This window comes from Pan troglodytes, chromosome 8, assembly GCF_028858775.2.
Source record: "Pan troglodytes isolate AG18354 chromosome 8, NHGRI_mPanTro3-v2.0_pri, whole genome shotgun sequence".
Classification (NCBI taxonomy): domain Eukaryota; kingdom Metazoa; phylum Chordata; class Mammalia; order Primates; family Hominidae; genus Pan; species Pan troglodytes.
The window spans coordinates 34,633,518-34,658,322 of record NC_072406.2 but is presented as its reverse complement, the minus strand read 5'-3'; the positions used below and the strand labels follow the sequence as shown (position 1 = coordinate 34,658,322).

At 38.9% G+C, this 24,805-nt stretch overlaps 1 protein-coding gene and 1 non-coding gene across 32 annotated transcripts in view; one reads left to right on the top strand and one right to left on the bottom strand.

Moving 5' to 3' along the window:
• MLLT10 (MLLT10 histone lysine methyltransferase DOT1L cofactor) overlaps nt 1-24,805 on the bottom strand; it is a 222,768-nt gene that overhangs the window by 80,428 nt on the left and 117,535 nt on the right. For all 31 annotated transcript variants that reach the window (XR_010146821.1, XM_063781470.1, XM_063781476.1 and 28 more), the window contains one exon: nt 11,699-11,794. Coding sequence is in view for 29 of the 31 variants with exons in the window: in XM_063781470.1 (XP_063637540.1) it covers nt 11,699-11,794 (96 nt within the window). In the remaining 2 variants the exon portion in view is untranslated. The remainder of the gene's footprint in view (nt 1-11,698; nt 11,795-24,805) is intronic.
• On the top strand, nt 1,711-1,817 carry LOC112204630 (U6 spliceosomal RNA). Its single transcript, XR_002938304.1, has one exon. It is a non-coding gene; the product is annotated as a U6 spliceosomal RNA (small nuclear RNA).

Sequence of the window (24,805 nt, the reverse complement as noted above, 5' to 3'; positions counted from 1 at the left end):
AGCCGAGATCATACCATTGCACTCCAGCCTGGGCAACAGGAGTGAAACTCCGTCTCAAAAAAAAAAAAAAAAAGGAAAGACAAATCAGTGCACAGAGCGACTTACAACTTACCTAAGCAAATCCAGCAGCTGAAACCTCTGCAGGAACCAGTACCAGGGAAAGAAAACCTGAACTATTTTAGTTGATACTGCTGGAGGCACAGCGTGAACAAGCCTGAAAAAGAAAACCTCCAGGGGGACCTGGTCTTGGGGGACCCTCACACTTTTGTGAATTTTACCTCTAGGACCTCTAGCAGGCCCACAGAGTGAATACCGGAGACAGAGTCCCCCAGAGATCCCTCCAATAAAGGGGGAAAAGGAACCATTTTGAAATAACCAGAGCTTTCTTTTTCCTAACAAGGCCTGCTATTTAACTATTTAACCAGATTCTAACCTGTGGAGGTTTTCGTCAGAGCCTAACTAACCTAGGGAAGGGAAATGTACAACCTCAGGCGACTCTAACCATCATCCTGTCCCACTTGAGGGAGAAAAAAATAACTAAGAAGCCCCTATGCAGTTCACATTCCAGGGGTAGAGGTTCACCTAAAGACTGAAACCTAATTATAGAAGTATAAGATCTCCTGTTCCCCACAATTCACTAGCACGTTAACTAAAGGCCTATTTATAGTGCAGTTCCCTTTGCCAGGATATAATGTTCAACTTGAAACAACAACACAAAAGGCAAAAAATACAGTTTAAATAAAGTGAAAAACCATCAGAAACCAAGTCAGACATGGCAGGAATGTTGGAATTATGAGACCAATAATTTTTGAAATCTATAATTAATATGATAAGGAATTTAATGGAAAAGGTAGACAACATGCAAGAACATATGCATAATGAAAGCAAATCAGAAATGCCAGAGAGATCAAAAACAAACAGAAATGAAGAATGTCTTTGATGGAATCATCAGCAGAGTGGGACACAACTCAAGAAAAAAATCTCTAAGCTTGAGGATATGACAATAAAAACTTCCAAAATTGAAAAGGAAAGAGAAAAAAGACTGGAAAACAAAAGCAAACAAAATATCCATGAATGCTGGGACATATACAAAACACATGACATAGTTAAAATGGGAATACAGGGAAGAGAAGAAAAGAGAAGAAGCAATATTTGAAATCATAACGTCCAAAAACTTCCCCTCGAATAAATGGCAGTAGCCAAACCAGCTATCAAAGAAACTTAGAGGACGCCAAACAAGATAAATGCAAAAAAGGAGGGGGTAAGGGAAGTACACCTCCATGCTCAAAGATTAAAATCCACGAAGGAAGCCAGAAGAAAACACCTTACCCACACAGGCACTAAGTGTAAGAATGATATCTGAATTTGCCTCAGAAAACATGCAATCAAGCAGACAGTGAAATAAAACACTTAAAGTGTGATGAGAGGGTGAAAAAAAAAAGACAAGAAAATGCAATCATATAAAATACTCAATAAAAACCACAAAAGCTGTGAATGACAAAAACAGTAACAAAAATTTAAAAATGAAAAATAATAATAAATATGGTAGATATTAACCCAATTATATCAATAATCACCTTAAATGGCAATGGTCTAAATACCCCAATTAAAAAATAAAGATTGTCACAGATCCAAAACCAAGCAGCAACTACATGTTGTCTACAGGAAACCTACTTTAAATATAAAGACATGTAGAGTTTAAAGGAAATCGTGCTCACTTTGGCAGCACACATACAAAAATTAGAATGATACAGAGAAGATTAGTAGGACCCCTGTGCAAGAGTGACACGCAAATTCGTGAAGCGTTCCATATAAAAGTAAATAAATAAAAAGGAAATGGAGAAAGGTATACTGTGCTAATGCTAATTTTCAAACAGCAGAAATACTATATTATGAACAGAACAGACTCAGAGCAAAGAAAGTTATCAGGACTAAAGAGAGTAATAAAATAAGATAAAGGTGTTAATACTTCAAAAAGACATAACAATCCTTAATGTGTATGTGACTAACAAAAGAAGTCAAAATATATGAAGCAAAAACTGATAGAAATTGATACTGCAGCCAGCAATTAACAGATACACTAGTGAGAAAATCAGTTAAGGACACAGTTGAGCTCAACAGTACTATCAATCAACTGTATATAATTGACATCTGTAGACTACTTCGTCCAACAACAGCAGATGACACATTCTTCTATTCTCCAGCTTACATGGAACATTAACCAAGATGGACCACATTCTAGACCATAAAACACACCTTAACAAATTTTAAAGAATAGAAATCATACAGTGTGCCTTGCTCTCTCAAGACCACAGTGAAATTAAACCAGAAATCAATACCAGAAAGGTGGCCATAAATCCAAAGACACATGGAGATTAAACAAGACACTTCTAAACAACATATAAGTAAAAGAAGAAATATAAAGAGAAATTTAAAAATATATGGAACTAAATGAAAATAAAACTTATAAAAATTTGTCAGATGCTGGGAAAGCAGCATTTAAAGAGGAATTTATCGCACTGAATGAATATATTAGAAAAGAAGATAGAAGAACAATAATCTTTTTTTTGTTTTTTTTTTTTTGAGACAGAGTTTTGATCGTCACCCAGGCTAGAGCGCAATGACGCTATCTTGGCTCACTGCAACCTCCACCTCCTGGGTTCAAGTGATTCCCTGCCTCAGCCTCCTGAGTAGCTGGGATTACAGGCGTCCGGCACCATACCCAGCTAATTTTTGTATTTTTAGTAGATACGGGGCTTCGCCATGTTGGCCAGGCTGATTTTGAACTCCTGACCTCAGGGGATCCACCACACCTGGCTTTTTTTTTTTTTTTTTTTTTTTTTTGAGATGGAGTCTTGCTCTGTCGCCCGCGCTGGAGTGCAGTGGTGAGATCTCGGGTCACTGCAACCTCTGCCTCTCAGGTTCAAGTGCTTCTCCTGCCTCAGCCTCCCGAGTAGCTGGGACTATGGGCCTGCACCACCACGCCCGGCTAATTTTTGTATTTTTAGTACAGAAAGAGTTTCTCCATGTTGGCCAGGCTGGTCTGGAACCCCTGACCTCAAGTGATCCACCTGCCTCAGCCTCCTAAAGTGCTGGGATACAGGCGTGAGCCACCACGCCTGGCCTTAATCTTCAAAATAGTAGAAAAAGAAGAGCCAATTAAGCCCAATGTAAGCAAACAAAAATTAAAGTGGCCAGGCATGGTGGCTCACGCCTGTAATCCCAGCACTTTGGTGGGTTAAGGGGGGGCAAATGGCTTAAGCCCAGGAGTTCAAGACCAGACTAGGCAACATGCGAAACTTATCTCTACAAAAAATTATAAGAAAAAATTAGATGGGCATGGTGGTGTGTACCTCTAGTCTCAGCTGATTAGGAGGCTGAGGTGGGAGTATGCTTGAGCCTGGGAGGTCAAGGCTGCAATGAGCCACTGCACTCCAGCCTGGGCAACAGAGCAAGACTGTCTCAAAAAAAGTTTAAGCAAGGTGGCAGGATACAAAATAAACACAGAAATTTCAACAGGATTTTTACACACTAGCAAGGAACAATCATCACTGTGGTAAGCTCCAAAGAAACGAATAGATGGTTTGTTCAAACCTACTGAGGTCTAACATGGATGGACTGAACAAGAGGAACAAAAAGAGCAAGACTAAGGCCAGGCATTGTGGCTCACCTGTAATCCCAGCACTTTGGGAGGCCAAGGCGGTTGGATCACCTGAGCTCAGGAGTTTGAGACCAGCCTGGCCAACATGGTTAAACCTTATCTCTACTAAAAATACAAAAATCAGCCAGGCGTGGTGGTGGGCACCTATAATTCCAGCTACTCGGGAGGGTGAGGCATGAGAATCCCTTGAACCCAGGAGGCAAAGACTGCAGTGAGCCGAGATCACACCACTGCACTCCAACCCTGCCAACAAAGCGAGAATCCGTCTCAAAAAAAAAAAAAAAAGAGCAAGAGTAAGAAGAGCAAAGTAGCCCAGTGAAGGGCACAAACTTTCCTGCTTTCACCAACGAACCACTGAATTGCTATTTTTCCTTTGGTTTTTACGTTTTGCCTCAAACCTAGGTTTCTGTTTCTCTACAGTAACTTTTTTTATGGTCATTCTGGAGAGAAGAAGGGTTGCAATGTTCACACATTAGTTGTGATAAGAAGCCAGTTTATTTTAGATTTGGCTAACCAGTCTGGGCTGTGTGACTATATACTCCTGCTGAATTATAGTTTTAAAAGCTTGTAAAAGAAAACACAAAAAAATTCATAAACTAAATTTCATAAAGAATGTCTGCTCTTCAAAAGATTAAAAGAATGAAAATATAAGCCACAGAGTGAGATAAGTATCTGCAAATATGTATCTGACAAAGGACCTGCATCCAGAATACATACTCTCACAAAAGTCAATAACAAGAAAACAAGCCAATAAAAAAAAGCAGGTGGTGGGGAGATCTTAATAAACACTTCACCAAAAATAACAAATAACAAATATGCACATAAAAAGATACCAGCTAAGCATGGTGGCTCATGCCTGTAATCCCAGCACTTTGGGAGGCCTAGGAGGGCGGATCACGAGGTCCGGAGATTGAGACCATCCTAGCTAACACGGCAAAACCCCATCTCTACTAAAAAAATACAAAAAAATTAGCCGGGCATGGTGGTAGGCGCCTGTAGTCCCAGCTACTCGGGAGGCTGAGGCAGGAGAATGCATTAACCCAAGAGGCAGAGGTTGCAGTGAGCCAAGATTGCACCACTGCACTCCAGGCCTGGGCGACAGAGCGAGACTCCGTCACACATACAAAAAAAGCATATACCTACCATGGTGAGCCACACCTACCACGTGGCCCAACCATTCCACTCCTTGGTATTCATGCAAGAGAAATAAAAACATATATAAGATTTATACAATATTTATAGTAGCTTTATTTGTAACAGTCCAAAACTGAAAACAACCTGAATGTCCATCAATTGTTGAATGGATAAGCAAATTATAGTATATCCATACACACAATTGTAGTTAGCCAAAAAATGAACTATTAAAACATACAACAAGAAAAAATCTTAAAATAATTATGCTGAAAGATGCCAGACAGAAAAAGCATACATACTATATGTTTCCATTTTTTAACATTACAGAAAATTCAAACTAATTTAAAGTGACAAAAAGCAGATCAGTAGTTGCTTGGGGAAGGATGTGAACTCAGGGAGAAGGAGATTAAAAGAAGTCACAAGGAAACTCTTGCCTGTGATTGTGGTGGTAGTTTCACTAATGTGTACATATGTCAAAATGTTATCAATGTTTCTATTTTAAATATGTGCAATGTATCGTGTATAATATATTTATGATATATTAGACTTCTGAATACCTTACGATCCTAAGATTTTGTGTATTTCCTTCAAAATTAAATTTACTTTTTAAAAAAGCTTAACTTTTAAATATAATTGTGTTGTGTTGTAAAAATACAAGGAAAGAACAGAGAGATAAAGTGACAATAAAAAAGATTAAATCTCCACTTGGATTTCATTATAACTTCAAAGTTCTAAAGATTTCTTTAAAAGATGATCCTTAAAGAAACATTAAAATTTTTAAATTACACATAAAAATTAACTTATTTTACCAAAAATTTTCTCCTGAAAGTCTTAAAAATCAGTACAAAATTTAACAGCTAATTGAAAGGATTTACTTAAAATTAGGTTCTCCTTTATCCTCTTTTAAAAAATGCTGCAAAGAGAAAGAGACAAAAACCCGATCACGTATCTCTGGCGCACGAAAACCTTCCTTAAAACAAACAAAAGCTGTACTTTAAAAGCTAAATTACCTCAAAATTCAAACAACTAAAAATTGTGAGCTATTTATAATGACGCTGAGAAACAACTAAGTCTTCTAATAATAATGAAAGGTAATGTGTTAAAGATTGCTTTTAACAAGCTGTGAGGTTCAATTTGTCAATTTAAAAAGAGAACTGTGGCTTATAAGCATCTACGAATTTCTTTACCAAAATAACATTGACAGCAAGCAAATCTCTATCAGGTCAAAACGAAGACTTTCTCCCCTTTTCTTTTCTTTTCTTTTTTTTTTTTTTTTTTTTTGAGACAGAGTCTCGCTCTGTCGCCCAGTCTGGAGTGCAGTGGTACCATCTTGGCTCACTGCAACCTCGGCCTCTGGGGTTCAAGCAATTCTCCTGCCTCAGCCTCTCGAGTAGCTGGGATTATAGGCACATGCCACCATGCCCAGCTAATTTTTTGTATTTTTAGTAGAGACAGGGTTTCACCATGTTGGCCAGGCTGGTCTCAAACTCCTGGCCTCAAATGATCCACCCACCTTGGCCTCCCAAAGTGCTGGAATTATAGGTGTGAGCTACCCCACCTGGCATCTCCCCTTTTTTTCCTTGGCAATATCCTCTTCTACCATGGGAAGAAGGAAACTAGTTTGAAGTGCTCAGAAAGACTATAAATTGGGGAAATCAGGGGAGTAACCACACTTTCCTAAAAACATAAGCTGTCTCTACTTGTTTTGTCATATTAAAGGACTCCGTACATCAAGTTCCTGCAGACACAGAATCCTATGTGTTCCATCTAATCATCTTTTACGTAAGAACCAAAATCCCCCAATCATAGAAACAAAGAGCTATGGGTTTCTGGAAAAGACACCTACACTTTTACTCCCTCTGATAACAATCTTAGTGAACAATGCTTATGTATCACCGGTGGTCCACTACCATCGTTACCAAAGATTTGTGTGAAAATATTACACTAGTAAATTATAGTTGCAATATTTAAAAGGTGATAGTGATACCACATTAATAACATAATATTGAAGTAGATACTTGTTGCTAATTTCTAGTTTTAAAACATTTATATGCAAAAGGGTTAAAGGTTAGTCACAGAAAAAGTGCACTAAAAAATATAAGGCAGTATAATCTAAGTTAATAAAGAAATAAATGAAACGGAATTTTTTACTAAGGAGTAAGAGATGGTAAACTAAGGTTAAAACTGTGCAAACACTACATGATACAGACATTTAAAAATTACAGTAGTGAATTAAAGTTCCCTTGACTTTCAATTTAAGTGTGCTCTACCATCATCAACCATGGAGTCTACACATTGTGTACATGTATCAAAATATTACATGTACCTCCAAAATATGTACAACTACGATATATCAATAATTTTTAAAAACCCATATAGTCTAGAAGGAACCCTAAAGTTCTGGGTAAAACAGCCTTTCTTTCCCTGACCTATCCCTATCTTTCCATCAAGAGAAGATAAGAGTGTGGTGAACCAACGTAAAATGACACCGTTCCCCAAAAAGGAACCTATGACTGAAGGCTTCTACCAGCCATCAGGATCAAGAAGAAGCCCATACTACCTCTCTACCCAACCTCTTCAAACACTCAAGGCCTCATCTTATTTGCCTGAAGTCTACCAGGGTCAATCGGATAATGACTTTCTCCCTGTTTTTATGTCAGTCATCAAAAGACTCCTGGTCCATCCTCACCTGCCTCATCCCTACACGGTTGTGAACCTCCCCTATTATGTCCACACCTGCCACCCCTCCTTCAACAGCTGAAAGCCTTCCACTGTGCTCTGAGAACAAGGTGCAATGTACCCCATCCTTTTCTCTGAACATCTCCTCTGATTCTTGTTCCAACAAAAACTTAGATCGACCCTGAAACCCACTGTTTACTCTGTAGCTATCTCAACGTTACTTTGCTCCCACAGCTCTTGTATTACTGGGTATGGAGATGAGGTAGGTTTCCTCATTCCTCAATGTTAATTCTACAACTCTCTAAAACCTTTCAGCAAAAAAACTCAAGTCACCAGACATTAGCAACCATTAGGTCTCATCATTAGGGTAGGATACAGCAAATACAGGCCCTCTAGTCATCCACCTGTTTTTGTATAGCTCAACAGCTAAGAATGATTTTAATACATTTAAATGGCTTTTTAAAAAAAAATCAAAAGAAGACTATTTCATAACATGTGAAAACTATTCTATGAAATTTAAGTTCCAGTGTCCATAAATAAAGTTTTGCTGGAACACTGCCACATCCGCTTGTTTACAAATTGTCTATGGCTACTCTGTTCTACAGCAACAAAGGTCTGAGTATTAAAAAGAGGCAGTATGGCCTACAAAACCTAAAATACTTAGTATTCAGCCCCTGACAGAAAAAGTTTGCCAACCACTACCTTAGTACCTACATTACTGTCAGTCTTCAACACTACTGTTATTTTACTTCTTAGAGAATTCAATATACATCTAGACAATCTTTTATAACCTCCAGTCTCTCCGTTCCTTGACAGCCTCTCTTCCAATGATCTTGTCTTCTGCCCTACAGCAGCCCCTCATGCCCTGATCACATCCTAGATTCTGATATGATTAAATAATCTCAAACCCTCAATAATCTCCATTTCATATATCCTACTCTTAAATACCACTTCATATTTCTAATTCACTCTTTACTACTCCAACAATCTTTGAGGTCTTACTGAGTTGCCCAGGCTGGTCTCAAACTCCTGGGCTCAAGCAATCCTCCTGCCTCAGCCTCCCAAAGTACTGAAATTACAGGCATGAGCCACCATGCGCAGCCTTCAACAATCCTTTAATTTCACCAGAAACCATGAACCAGTATATACTATCCCTCATCTAATGTCCTCATTTCCCTACCCACTGGGTTTAAATATAATGATCCATCATTATAAACCCCCTGGCATTTACCCTCACTCATTCGCTATATTCAGATGGTAAAATAACAACCTGACCAAACCCTACTCTGTGCCCACGTCCATAGAGATGGACAAGAATAGAGAAAAACAAAAAGCTGTGTAAATCTGCCTCACCTTTAAGTCTTGCCCATGAACCTTCAGGTGGAACACTGTGACTACCCAGAAATCATAGTAAACATCGTGGAAATTTTCTTTTGCATTATTATAGTTAACCATCTCATGCCTTTTTTTCTTCGCTCAAATCTCTAATACTCCTCAAATCGTCACAACTAAAAGCATTGCTTCTTACTTTACCAAAAAATGTCTGGATTTATCACAAGATATTTTCCCCAAAATCCCATCCCTTCTCATATTCTAGGGGACATCACTGTAGCAATATTTCTGTCTTTTCTATCATTTCATTATTCCTCCTCTCTACTGAATCATTCCTATTAGTGTACCTAACATCCTATTATTTATCTTATTTTTAAAATACCCTTCATTATCTCCACTTCCCTAACCTATTCTTCTGCTCCTCTTCATAGCAAAGCTCCTCATTTATACACACTGTCTGACTTTTCTCTCCCATTCTCTCCATAAAGCACTCCAATCAGGCTTTTGCCTCAATCAGTACTTTAAAACTGTTCAAGGTCAGTAATGACCTCCAAATGACTAAAAGGGCTAGTCCTTAATATATGACACAGTTCACTTATCCCCACCTTTCTTTAACTTGGCTTCCAGCATACCACATCCTGTTAGTTTTCTTCCAAACTCTAGCCTCTTCTCAGTCTCCTTTGTTGGTTGTACCTCCTCTTCCAGATCTTTCGACACAGGAGGTCCTGAGCCTCCTAAGGCCTATTTCTCTACCTGCACTCACTTCTCCCTTAGTGGTATCATTCAGTCTTGTGGCTTTAAATAACTCCATATGCATATAATTCCCACATTTAATATCCAAAGTTGAGACCTCTTTTCTGAAGACCAGACTAGTTATCCAACTGGCTAGTCAGCATATCTACTTAGATGTCTAATATTAATAGATATATCTCAACACCAACATATCTGTGGTAGGCAGGATAGCACCCCTCAACCAAGATGTCCACATTCTAATCCCTGAAACCTGTGAATATGTTATATTACATGGCAAAAGGGGCTTTGCAGATGTAATTAAACTTAAGGATTTTAAAATAGGGACGTTATCTTGGACTTTCCAGGTAGACCCAATCTAATCACATGAGCTTAAAGAAAGAACTTTCTCCAACTAAAAGCAAAAGAGATGCAAAAAAAAATTCCAAGTGTAAGAGGAATTCAACATGCCATTGCTACCTATGAGATGAAGGGGATCATGTGACAATGGCACAAGGAAACAAAAAGAGGCTCTAGAAGCCAAGGGCTGACCCCCACCTGACAGGCAGCAACGAAGTGGGCACCTCAGTCCTACAACCAATCACAAGGAACCAAATTTTGCCAATAACCTGACCAAGCATACAAGCAGATTCATTCTGCCAATAACCTGACGAACGGTAGAAACAGATTCTTTCAGATAAGAACCCAGACCATCCAACACCTTGATTTTGGCCTTGAGAGACCCTAATTAGAGGAAACAGCTGAGTCCACCCAGACTTCTGGCCTACAGAACGACTAGTAAGTTTATGTTGTTTTAAACTGGTATATTGTAGTAACTTCAACTGCAATAGAAAACTAAAACCACATCCCAAACTGAATTCCTTTCTTTCCCCTCAACCTGCTATGCCCACAGTCTTTCCCCTCTTTGTTAACAGTGACTCTATACCTTCTAGTGATCTGACCCAAAATCTTTGGAATCATCCATGGATCCTCTCTTTCTCATATGCCTCTAACTTATCTGTAAGAAAGTCAGGTGGGCTTTGTGTGTATTCAGAATCTGATCACCTATCACTACCTCTATTTTTACCACCATCTCTCTCTGGATGATTGCATACCTTGCTAATGGCCTCCCTGCTTCCATTCTGACTTTCCACAGCCTGTCCAAAACAAAGCAGCCAGAGGTCCTTTCAAAACCTAAGTCAGACCACGTTATATCTCAATTCAGAAACCTCCAGTAGCTCATTTTTCGATCAAACTAAACACAAAGTCCTTACACTGGTTTATACAGCTTTGCATAATGGGTCCCTCACCCTAGACTCATCTCCTACTGCATTTCCCAACTTATTTATTCTGTTCCAGTCTCCCTCTGTTTTCATATTAACCACAAGATAATAATCCTAATACTACTTAATATTTACTAATTCTCACTATGAACCAAATACTGTTCTAATTGCTTTACACATATTCTGTCATTCCATTTCATTAATAATTTCCCCCACTTTACAAATGATATAATTGAGTTAACCAAGGTTAATTAACCTAAACACTCAATCAGTAAGTGGCAAGGCCAGAATTCAAAATCTCAGATGAATGAAGTCCACCCACAGCCAAAATTCTCTGTCTCAATGATGGTTCCCACTTGTTATCCTTACTTAACAACAGGCTTTGGAGACAAGCACAGAATAAACAGAAGGTAGAATAAGGTAAGAAATGAGAATTCAGGCCAGGAGCGGTGGCTCTCGCCTGTAATCCCAGCACTTTGGGAGGCTGAGGTGGGCAGATCACAAGGTCAGGAGATCGAGACCATCCTGGCTAACACAGTGAAACCCCGTCTCTACTAAAGATACAAAAAATCAGCCAGGCACAGTGGCACGCGCCTGTAGTCCCAGCTATTCGGGAGTCTGAGGCAGAAGAATCACTTGAACCAGGTAAGTGGAGGTTGCAGTGAGCTGAGATTGTGCCACAGCACTCCAGCCTGGGTGACAGAGCAAGACTCCATCTCAAAAAAAAAAAAAAAAAAAAAGAAAAGAAATGAGAATTCTAAGTGCCTGATATGTGGTTGAAAAGCTGGGAAAAGTTAGGGAATTAAAACAGTTTTTAGAGGTGAAAATCAGCACAATAACTACTTATTACATAAAACAAAATATGATACTTAAAACTTACTTTTTCTGTAGTAACAGTCAAGGATGGAACCAATGCAGGTGATGGTTCTGGCTGCTTCTTGTGTTTCTGTTTGTGTTTGTCCTTCTCTTTATATTTCTAAAAACGAATATAAGTAAAATCCAATTTTAATTTAACTATAACCCCATATATGCAACAGAGTTTTTTTATAACTAGTAATTTAAAATATTAACAAATACTTCTGTCAAAAATCACTTCCTCTGATCATCGTGTTGTTTTATAAACAAGTAATACTAGTGTGAGTTTCTTTTTAGGTAAGTTCAGCTTTTTTATTCTTGATAAGTCTAAAATAATACTAATAAACAACTGAAGTCTGTAATTATTTGCTACATTTACATTCAGCAAAATATACACTTTTTCTCCTTAAAAACACCAAATACGGCCGGGCATGGTGGCTCACACCTGTAATCCCAGCACTTTGGGAAGCTGAAGCGGGCAGATCACGAGGCCAGGAGTTTAGGATCAGCCTGACCAACACAGTGAAACCCCATCTCTACTAAAAATACAAAAATTAGCCGGGCATGGTGGTGTGCACCTGTAATCCCAGCTACTCAGGATGCTGAGGCAGGAGAATCGCTTGAACCCAGGAGGCGGAGGTTGTGGTGAGCCAAGATCGTGCCACCGCACCCGAGCCTGGGCAACAGTGTGAGACTCCGTCTCAACAAAACAAAACAAAACAAAACAAAACAAAACAAAACAAAACAAAACAAAAAAACCACCAAATACTTTTGTGAACATTTTACAATAGTACTTTAAAGCTTACATAGCACTTCACATCTGAACAGTACCAGATTTTCCTCTACCATGCATGAGAATTTCTCCAGAAACTAGAGGCACAGAAACTCCAGCAAAAAATTATTTCCTGGGTTTACTCAAAAAAATAGATGAATTAGTTATCTCTAACAAAAAAATTTAGATAAAGTTAGGGTGTGCTATAAAGTGCTAAAACTGATGAGCTAAATATAAAAAGGAATTCAATAAAATAAAAAATTAATTACATATTGGAAGTCCAACTTAATGTCAGATAATTTTAACCAAAATGTTCTGTTGTTTGAATCACTACATTATGAAACAGTATTGGGTGTGAAATTTACTATTTAAAGAGTTCATCGAATTTGTTTATTTCTCATGAAGCTTAAATCAGACCATTGAGGGCCCTTAATCTTTTCAAGTCATGAAAGATTGGTATCTCTGTCATCCTAAAAAGGTTTACATACAAGCAGAACACAATGCATACAAATTAAAGATAGATGTTTTACTTTAATACCCCCAAAATACTGCCATTTTTTCTGCTTTTAATTCCTGATCTAAGTACGTAAGATATTTTCAGGCTGCACTGTCAGTCCTTCAGCAACAGTAAATGTAAATTAATATAATAATACTCTTTTCTTTTCTTTTTGAAACAGGGCCTCGCTCTGTCACTCAGGCTGGAGTGCAGTGGTACGATCACAGCTCACTACAGCCTCAACCTCCTAGGCTCCAGCAATCCTCTCACCTCAGCCTCCCAAGTAGTCAGGACTATAGGCACATGCCACCACACAAGGCTTTTTTTTATATGTATTTTTTTTATTTTTGAGAGTGCAGTGGTGTGATTTTGGCTCACTGCAGCCTCAGCCTCCCGAGTAGCTGGGACTACAGGCATGTGCCACCAGGCCTGGCTACAGGCTAATTTTTTATTTTACTTTTTGTAGAGACAGGGGTCTCACTATGTTGCCCAGAGTGTTCTCAGCTATCTTCCCACCCAATAATGCTTCTAATTCAGACTTTTTAGGAAACATTTTTATCCTAAAGTTATTTTGATTGTGGCAGATAATGACTCCCCAAAGAATCATGCCATATTCTCTGCAACGGGTTATCACTGCTCTTCTCATCCTAAGACATCCTCTTCTCCACTCCCTTGAACCTGGGTTAACCTTATGACTTGCGTTACTCAACAGGATGTGGCAGAAGTGATGGTGTATAAGCTCAGGAACCTGGAGGTTTAAGAAGTCTTCATGGCTTCCACCTCTGCCAACTCAGTTATCAGCCACCATGTAAAGAATCATTCCACACTCTCCTCATAGAGAAGCCAAATGGAGAACGACATCACAGGGTGAACTGAGGTACTCTAGCCTATAGCCAGCAGCGCCTGGCGCCAGACATGTGAATAAGACCAACCCTGAACACCCAGCTAGCCACCAGCTTAATGAATCCTCATGAGTAAACCCAACAGATACCACATGGAAGAAAGATAAATCATCCCTGCTGAGCCCACCGCTTAATAAGCCACTAAAAGTCGTGGAGTGGTTTAAAGCAACAGTGTAACTGAAACCAGACTAGAATACACGATTGGGTCATGGGAGCTAAAGAAAGCACAAACAAAATAACAATACAGGCCAGGCACACTGGCTCACACCTGTAATCCCGGCACTTTGGGAAGCCAAGGCAGGAGGATCACTTAAGCCAAGGAGTTCAAGGCCAGCCTGTGAAACATAGGGAGACCCCATCTCTACAAAAAAAATAAAAAATTAGGCAAGTGTGGTGGTGTAAACCTGTGGTCCCAGCTACTAAGAGGGCCAAGGCGGGAGGATTGCTTGAGCCTGGAAGGTTGGGGCTGCAGTGAACTGTGATCATACCACTGCACTCCAACCTGGGTGACAGAGTGAGACCCCATTTATTTAAAAAAACTAAAATAACAATATTAGGATTTTTGTAAGTTAATACATTGATATGGTTTGGCTGTGTCTTCACCCAAATCTCATCTTGAATTGTGGATCCCACAATCCCCATGTGTCATGGGAGGGACCTGGTAGGAGGTAATTGAATCATAGGGGTGGGTTTTTCCTGTGCTGTTCTCATGATAGTGAATAAATCTCATGAGAGCTGATGGTTTTATAAAGGGCAGTTCCCCTGCACATTGTCTCCTGCCTGCCGCCACGTAAGACTTGCCTTTACTCCTCCTTCGCCTTCTGCCATAATTGTGAGGCCTCCCCAGCCATGTGCAACTGTGAGACCATTAAACCTCTTTTTCTATAAAATTACCCAGTCTCGCGTATTTCTTCATAGCAGTATGAAAATGGGCAACTACACACACCAAAATAACAAATTTATACACTCTAGTCTATGAAGTTGAAATGATCCTGGTCTTTAAGTGTTATATCAATGTTTTTCTCCCTACAAAGATAATTAAGAAGCCTTTCTATCCTCCTTTACTCTATATATTCTACTTCCCATTCTGGGCTTTGTTCTTCAAGGTTATAAGAGCTGAGATAATTTAATGGTGAATGATCCTGAATAACAAAAAAGTAAACAAACAAACCCTAACAACTTGCAAAACAAATGAGAGTAAAAGGCAAAAAATACACATGTACATGTGTGAAAACATACAATATAGAGATGTAAAAAAATCATACAAAGCAAATCATGGAACAATAAGGAACTCTGGTCCTCTGTGATACATCAAGAAATGTATCCTGCAATGAGCATTACGAGTGTTCATTGGAACACACTGTGCATGGCTTATATCCATATGAACAGCCTATCAAATGTGAATCAAAGAAGTCTAATGACTGTCACTAAAAACATATGTTGATTTAAACAGATTAAGAAAGGGAAAACCCAGGAAAAGAGTCAATTATATATGAAAATTTAGTATATGATAAAGAGGAGGTTCCAAATCAGAAGGCAAAGACTAAAATTACTTAATAATGGTACTAGAACTGGTTAATAATTTAGGGGAAAATATCTTAGACAAAATAAAACAAAATCCAGATGGGTTAAAGGGTTAAGTAAAAATTAAAATAACATCAAAGTCAGCTAGAAAGTATTTTTAAAGTATCTGACTTTAAGGAAGGAAAGACTTTTCTAACCTCCCCCCCCAAAAATAAAAAAAACAGAAAGGGAAAACACAGACTTAGCTATGCAAATTAAAAAACAAATCATTAAAAAACAAAAACCAAACTGGGAAGACAGTAAAATTAAAAATTCTGTATTTTAATTCTGTTTAAATTTTTTAATAAATAAGAAAATACATACGCCATTGGACATGACTGGGCAATTCCACCCCGCCACCCCCGGCAAAAAAAAAGAGCCAGTAAACAGCAACAGAAACATGCAACCCAAGTATTAAAACAACTAAAGGTAGTATTTTTCTCCTATATAGTGACCAAAGTTGTTGGGTTTTGTTTTTAATGACAAGATCTAATAACTGCCTAGGGAAATGAGCACTTGCATACATTACCAGAGAAAATGTAAACATATAAAGAACACTTATTTTTGTTCTTAAAGAGACTGGGTCTTGCTATTTTCCCCAGGCTGGCCTTGAAGTCCTGGGCTCAAAGGATCCTTCTGCCTTAGCCTCCCAAATATCTGGGACTAATGGCACACACTACTGAGCCAAGCTGACAATTTTTAAAACAAGAGTTAGAAACTATAAAAATACTCATACCATGTGACCTAGTAATTTCACATCTAACAAGGTGTACAAAGATTTAAATACAGTTTATCATACTTCTATTTGCAATGGGGAGAAAAATGAAAACAACTTGTCCAACAACAGAGGTGTGCTTGAAAAAAAATCATTATGCAAGCATATAATGGCCATTAAAATAAGTCACAGATGGCCAGGTGCAGTGGCTCATGCCTGTAATCCCAGCACTTTGGGAGGCCGAGGTGGGCGGATCACGAGGTCGGGAGATCGAGACCATCCTGGCTAAGACGGTGAAACCCCGTTCTCTACTAAAAATACAAAAGATTAGTCGGGCGTGGTGGCGGGCGCCTGTAGTCCCAGCTACTCAGGAGGCTGAGGCAGAAGAAATGGCATCAACTCGAGAGGCGGAGCTTGCAGTGAGCCCAGATCACGCCACTGCACTCCAGCCTGGGCGACAGAGCGAGACTCCGTCTCAAAAAAAAAAAAAAAAAAAAAAAAGGAATAGTCAGAGATTTCAGAAAACTGTTAACAGATGAGCTTTGTGTGTAGTTCACAGATTACATATGTACTCTTCAAAACTGTGAATTTCCCTTGGCCTGAAGATATGAACTTACAAGTATTATCTTCACTGCTTGTTAGGTCAAGACAGCCAACGTCACTCTCAGTTGAATCAGTATGTATAATTAGCAATACAAAATCAGAACTGTAAAAGTTTATATTTTATGAATACACATGATATCTCAATCCTTAAAATTGCCGTGTGAGAAAAATTCTGTTTATTTTTTTTACAGAAAGGTATGGCTTAAACAAGCACAAGGTAGACTCTTATCTACCCCCCCCCAAAAAACATAACCAAAACCTAAAAAAAAATTTTTTCAAAATTTAAAGAAAGTAGGTAAGGCACCCATGATGAAAATCAAGAGCAAGGGGAAAAAAAGAAAGAAAGGACAGAAACAAAAGGGAGAGAAAAGTCTATAATAATAAGATTACCAAATAGTTTCAAGGAAATCAATGCAGCAGCATTTGCTCTCTGTAATGAACCTAAATGTTAAACTGGGTTTAGTTCCAGAATGAACTGCTTTCCCCGTAAAGAAGCTAAAGACAGTTATACAGGAGAGGGCTTTTTTTGTTTTTGTTTTCTTTTTTGGGATACAGTCTCACTCTGTTGCCAGGCTGGAGTGCAGTGGTGTGATCTCAACTCCCTGCAACCTCCGCCTCCCAGGTTCAAGCAATTATCACGCCTACAGCCATCCACGTAGCTGGGATTACAGGTGTGTACCACCATGTCTGGCTAACTTTTGTATTTTTAGTAGAGACGGGATTTCATCATGTTGGCCAGGCTGGTCTCGAACTCCGGACCTCAAGTGATCTGCCTGCCTCGGCCTCCCAAAGTGCTGGGATTACAGGTGTGAGACACCACACCCAGCCTATGCAGGAGTTTTTAACTTAAGTTTAGTGCAAGACAAACAACCAAGAGACAGGTCCAATGTTTCAGTTTTCAAACTAGAACAGGTATAGGACTATTTAAAGGAGCAGTGAAGATAATACTTGTAAGTTCATATCTTAAGGCCAAGAGGAATTCAGAGTTTTGAAGACTACGTATGTAATCTGTGAACCATAGACAGAAATGTCTGGGACAAATCAGAAAGTGAATTTTACAAAGAATGCAATACTGAGCTTGAAGTTACCTCTCAGGAAAACTCTAGAGTAAATTATTAAAAAGATTTGCTAACATATAAGAACGAATTTCATTATCACTAATCATCAAGACAAGTTCATCAGAAAGCCCAATACTAGAAATTAATATTTAGGCATAACATAAGAAAGAAAAAGAACATGTGAGTTATTTTAATATGACTCAATTCTTTACACTGAAATAGAATAAATTTCTAGTAAGAGTGCCTATATTCAAATAACACAAAATATCATTACAAATATAAAGCAAACAAATTTTAAGTAAACATGGATCTTAAAATGCTTAAGAGAAAGCTGAAATCACATCACAGATTTTCCCAATGTAGAAAACAAATGAACAGAAACCAGTTAAAAAACAACCAACCAAATGATTCCCAAAAGCAACCAAAATGGGAAGCAGGGGCAGATATTCATGCATTAAACAAAAACTGTCAAGGAGTAAACTAGATTCTATAGTAGAAATTGCCCTAGACTGAGCTACAGGATTCAGCTCTTAATCCTACCCCTTAATTCCCAAAAATTCTGAGAATATAACCGAAAGTCCCAAATCTGAAGAGAGGTGATTTTATATGTTCCTACCTACTAAACTACTTTTTCTGCCTAAAGAGTAGTACTAGCTTCAGGGAAGAAACAGGAAAAACTGAAGGCGAGAGGAAGAAAAGTGAAGAGGTGCTAACTAGAAGTAAAGAATCAAGGCTAAGAACTAATTACATAAAATCCTAGGGGGCCCGGTGCAGTGGCTCTCCCCTGTAATTCTAGTGCTTTGGGAGGCCTAGGTGAGAGAATCACTTGAGGCCAGGAGTTGGACATCAGCCTGAGCAACACAATGAGAACCCATCTCCACAAAAAGCAAAAAAATGAGTTGGGTGTGGTGGTGCAAATTTGTAGTCTTAGCTACTGGGAGGTTGAGGCGGAGGACCCAAGAGGTGGAGGCTGCAGTGAGCCATGATCATGCCACTGCACTCCAGCTTGGGGGACAGAGTGAGACTGTGTCTCAAAAAATTACAATTAAAATAAAAAATAAAATGGAATCCTAGGGTATTCCCCATAAGACTAAAATACACCCAAACACTTGAGATATATAGAACCTAGTGCAAGACATTTAATAATGCACTGTGTTAAAAAGGAGAGCCCAGCCTGGAGTTCTACCAAAAAGTGCATACTGCCCTAAGCCAAGCTCTTATACTGCGCCCCTCCTCCCAAGCTTCTATACTGCACCCCTCATTCCCACAGGCTTCAGAAAAATGCAAAATACATAGCCCTTAAACCATCGTTTCAAAAACGAGAAAATATTCAAAAAATTACGTAAATTATAATGGAATAAGTGTCAAAAGTGAGCCTCCCAAGCATAAACAACATTTTAAAAATTGTATGGCAAAGAAACTACAGGCAAAAAATAATACAGAGTCTAATGTGCATGAGATAGCCAAATATCACAACCTAGAAGCATACATAACTGAGTATGAAGATATTTCTCAAAACTGTCCCCATGCCAAATAAAAAATATAACATGAGTTCAAACAAAGCTCAAGAATGAGATGATAAAATAGGAAAAGGTAAGAAGGGAGATAACCAAAGTAACAAGGTTAAGACTAAAACAGTATCATTACAGAATTAGTAAACAAAATAGAAACAGCAAGGAAAATACACATTGCCAAGAATTGTTAAAGTGTTAAAAGAAAGGCTTGAAATAATCACAGTAATGCAAATTTTAAAAAAGATACTAAAGCAGGCAGACCACATCTGACAGGTATAAAAAACAGAGATAATCAAACATAAGATAACATGTATCCCTGAAGCAGAGAATTCAATGAATGGGGAACAGAAGGTATATTCAAACATAAAATTCCACAAAATGAAAATGGAAAAAAAAAATTCTGAACAATTCTGTTACAGACTGTGTAGCACCAAGACTTACTGTAGTTAAACTTAGCAGAATACAGGGAGAGGAAGGTGTCGTTAGTCATCTCCACAGCAATATTCCAGGACCATTAAGTTTTTAGAAGAAATAAAGTGTGACCCAACAATATTATATACAGCCAAGATACAGTTCAAAAATTAAGGCAAAACGAAATGTTCTCCATTATAAAAGAAATCAGAGAACACAAGTCCTAAGAACTTATTCTTGAAAAAAGTGAATAAAATTCAGCCAATTTAAGAGGAACAATGAACTTACTGGAATAGCTGTGGTAAAAAGACTAATAGTGAGCAGCTAACGAATTTAAATACAAAACAAATACCTACACAACTATGAGGATTATGTTTACATAAGAGAATGTCACTACCTGAAAAAATAGAAATGTCTTCAAAAACAAACAACCCTGGCAGGGCGCGGTGGCTCACACCTGTAACCCCAGTACTTTGGAAGGCCGAGGTGGGCAGATTACTTGAGGTCAGGAGTTCGAGACCAGCCTGGCCAACATGGTAAAATCCCATCTCTACTAAAAATACTGAAATTAGCTGGGCATGGTGGCATGTGCCAGTAGTCCCAGCTACATGAGAGGCTGAGGCAGGAGAATCGCTTGAACTGGAGAGGCAGAGGTTGCAGTGAGCCGAGACTGCACCACTGCACTCCAGCCTGGGTGACAGAGTGAGATTCTGTCTCAAAAAAATAAAAAATAAATAAATAAAAATAAAAACAACCTGGATAGCAGGAAAAGCAAAATGACTATAGGGATACTAGCAGCCTTCACTGTAGGAGCTCAATATAAAATCTGACATGTGTAATTAAAACAAAACATAAGTCTGCCAAATAGTGACTAGACATAAACATCTTTCTTGCTGACAAAGTCCTGATTTCTTAAGAAAATTCATGAACACCTTCTCATGTCCTCATAAAAGTGTATCTATTCCCCAGCCCAGAGGTGAACATGGATGAGTCCAAGGTAATTAAGAGAAATTGATTCTCTTTAGCCACTGACTGCTTTAGGCCGGGAATAGGTTTCAATCAGGATAATAAAATAGAAGTTAAATTTTTCTTTTTTTTTTTTCTTTTCTTTTTTTTTTTTGAGACAGAGTCTTGCTCTGTTGGCCAGGCTGGAGTGCAGTGGCTCAATCTTGGCTCACTGCAACCTCCGTCTCCCCTGCTCAAGCAATTCTCCTGCCTCATCCTCCCGAGTACCTGGGATTACCGGCATGTGCCACCACACCCAGCTAATTTTTGTATTTTTAGTAGAGACGGGGTTTCACCATGTTGGCCAGGCTGGTCTTAAACTCCTGACCACAGGTAATCTGCCCGCCTCAGCCTCCCAAAGTGCTGGGATTAGAGGCATGAGCCACCACGCCCGGCTACTTCTTCGTTTTTTTGTTTTTTGTTTTTTAAACAGAGTTTCGCTTTGTTGCCCAGGCTGGAGTGCAATGGCACGATTTCAGCTCACTGCAACCTCTGCCTCCGGGTTCAAGCCATTCTTCTGCCTCAGCCTCCAGTGTAGCTGGGATTACAGGCGTCTGCCACCACGTCTGGCTAATTTTTTGTTATTTTTCGTAGAGACTGGGTTTCACCATGTTGGCTAGGCTGGTCTCGAACTTCTGGCCTCAAGTAATCTGCCTGCCTCGGCCTCCCAAAGTGCTGGGATTACAGGCGTGAGCCACTGCACCAGGCCAGAAATTGAAATTTTCTAGCTGTTCTCCTCATTCTTAAGAGGTATTCCCTTCCTGCCTTTAGATGCTCAAGTGTTAGACCATGATCCTCAGAACAACTGCAGTGTCCTGGCAACCATGACTGCAAAAGCCAAAAAAATCACATAAAAGTCAACAATGCTCTGCCACAGCTGAATTGGCTACTGTTAAATTAACCAATCTTAGAAAAGCCTAGCATCTGATCTTACATGAACTAATAAATTTCCAATTGCTTCAGCCACTCTGATTTGAGTATTCCATCACTTAGAGCTAAAAGCACCCCAACTAGAAAGACAGTCTTACCTCTTCAACGTCTTGTTTGCTTTTGTAATTTCTATTATTAAACTTAAAGGTATCTTTGAGGAAATAATATTTCTTGTGGTAAGGGGGGAAAAAAGTTTTTTTGGTCTCATTCTGCCACCCAGGCTGGAGTGCAGTGGTATGATCATAGCTCACTGCAGCCTCAAACTCCAGGCTCAAGGCATCCTCCAACCTCAGCCTCCGGAGTAGCTGTGACTATAAGCACGCACCACACATTCAGCTATGTTTTGTTGCTGTTGTTTTTCTATACAGACAGGGTCTCTTTCTTTTCCCTCTATATAGCCAAATAAATCTGCCTTTGATGTTTAAAACATCAGTAGGTTTCATTCAATTTAATAATTTTTCTCTAATTATCCTTTTTATGTATGTATCTATGTCTCTATCTATGCATAGAAAAAATCTGTGATATTTACTTAGTAGTAAGTGATGGCTATTTCTCAATGGTGAGATATGGAGTGGGATTTTGTTTTTTAACTTTCATTTTTTAAATGCTCTGTCTTCTGTCATTCTCTGTAATTACATACAAATAAACAAGAATGGGCTAAAATGAGGTAGAGACAGCCTATTCGCCAAACTCATTTCTTTTTATTTGGCATGTAACTAGACATTTCCCAGCATCCTTTGCAGTTACATGCAGCCAGTGCACTGGGTTCCAATCAACGTAGTCTGAATGAAAATGATGTGTGTCACCTCTAGGCCTGGTCCTTAATAGCCCCAAATTTCTAGTATCCACACTGGTTCCTTTTACATGTATAACAAAAATAAGCATTAAAGCCATAGAGGCAGCATTTTAAAGAAGGCAGTCACAAGATGGAAGAAACCTAAGTCCCTGATTCACAACTTGGAAGAATTTGTTTGTCAATCAAGGACACCTCTTTTGGACTTAGCTGTGAATCAAAAACATTGTGTAAAGTTAATCATAATTTGAGAATTATTCATGTGTCAGGAAACCATGCTACACAAGTCTCTCTTATTTCTGCATGTCTTTTGAGTTAGGCAATGGCAACCCATTATTCTGGACTATCTTTTCAAGGTTGCTCATATAGTGAATAGCCTCAGAAGACAGAAAGCAAAGGTCAGCTATGCTTACTGTCTATTACAAAAGATTCAGGTGCCCTAAGCTCAGGGCTCCTCTCCTGTAATGCAACACACAGCACAAACAGATTTTATCTGGCCTTCTTTGCAGTGCCCTATGGGAACTGGGCTTGGGAAATGACCAAAAATTACTGATACTCTGGTTACAGCTATTGCTCTAAGTAATAAGTTGTCTATCTCTTGACCCAGAAGTTGCATCTCTTAATTAGCTACTTTACAAGTAAGATCAAATGATAGACTTCTGTGATATTATGATATATACATATATATATACACACATATATACACACATACATATATGTGTGTGTATATATTATATATAATATATACACCAATATATGTATACATACATATTATATAATATATATTATATATAATACAATATAATATATATTTATATAATATATAATATAAATATTTGTTACATAATATAATAAACATTATATTATATATAAAATATTATATAATAATATTTGATATTATACATAATATATATGTATACATATATTGGTTTTGTCCACAGTCCCTGGGTCAAAACTCCCAAAGTCCTTGCCATTTTTTAAGTAACTAAAAAAACAGGCGTATCTTTTGTTAAAGTATTTGGCCTTTTGTCCTTGGTTCCTGATGCAGCTTCAGAACAGCGGCAGAGTAACAAAGGTGAAATGACAGTCCTTTGTTATAATGGGGTGCTTTAGGCCTCAGAAAACAGAATCTCTCTCTTTCGGACCTTTCCTGCCCTCCTTTTTCTCCCCAAGACAGGCCATGAAAACTAAAAATATGCTCTAAACTTCCCCTACTTTTCTATCATGGAGCTGGACATAAAGAAATTCTCTGACCTACCTTGTCTGATTGTGGGTCATAAAACCCCCATTTCAGAAGGGGTTCTGCCCCAATACTCAGAAGAAAATAATGCTGCACAGAGAGGCCAAGAAGCGTGTGAACATACAGGCCTGACTGGGTTTCCCTACTCAGTCTATTAGTGTTAGATCATACCTTTGTCCAATCACATTTCTACACAGGTGTCCATGCTTCAGTCATGCCCGTCCAGTGAACTCGGTATAACAAAGGCCCAAGAGGATGGGGAAGCTCTGCCTCCCTACCCAGTGACATACTTCACACTATTCATCTCTTCATCTGTATACTTCGTAATATCCTTCATAATAAACCAATAAACATAAGTAAGGGTTTCCCTCAGTTCTGTGAGCCACTCTAGCAAACTAATCCAACCCAAGGAGGGGGCTGTGGGAACCCCAAGTCACAGTCAGTTGAACAGAAGCACCTGGGGCTTAGAATCAGCATCAAAAGTGAGGCTCAGTCCTGTGGGACTGAGTTCCCAACCTGTGTAATCTGATGCCATCTCCAGGTGGATAGTGTCCAAACGCAGATGATGTCTGCTGCAAAACTGACAGCTTGCTTGGTGGGGAGAAATCCCCATACATTTATGGGTCACAGAAGCATTCTGTATTGTGAGATTACAGCAGGAGAAACTGTTTTTTCTATTCCACCTCTTTCATAGTTCTTGACAGTTTGGTGATGAGAGAATATAATGCTGTTAGGGGTATGGCTATGTAGAAGAGGAAAATTAAAGGCCTCACAGGCCAATTAATGGGATCTGAGGAAAGTCGAAAAATGAAAAATTGTACGGTCAACTAGGCAGTTAATGGGTCTTCATTTTATTGCCTGAATAATGAGGAGAAACTGAAGAGGTGGCTGTAGGCTAAGCACCAGAAACTATGTTTAAACAGAGCTGCCCAAGGATGCTGTGCTGGCAGCTAGCCTACTCTGGTTAGGTGGAGAGGACTTCCTCACCAATCTGGCAGTCAGCTTCATTTCTACCCCACTGTAACAATTAGGTGACCTCAGTGCTTTAAGAAGAAAAATAATTAGAGATGGGGATGTGCACTCCCTATCCCCAAGAGGCCTCAACGGCCACATGTAGTCATCCAAGTATG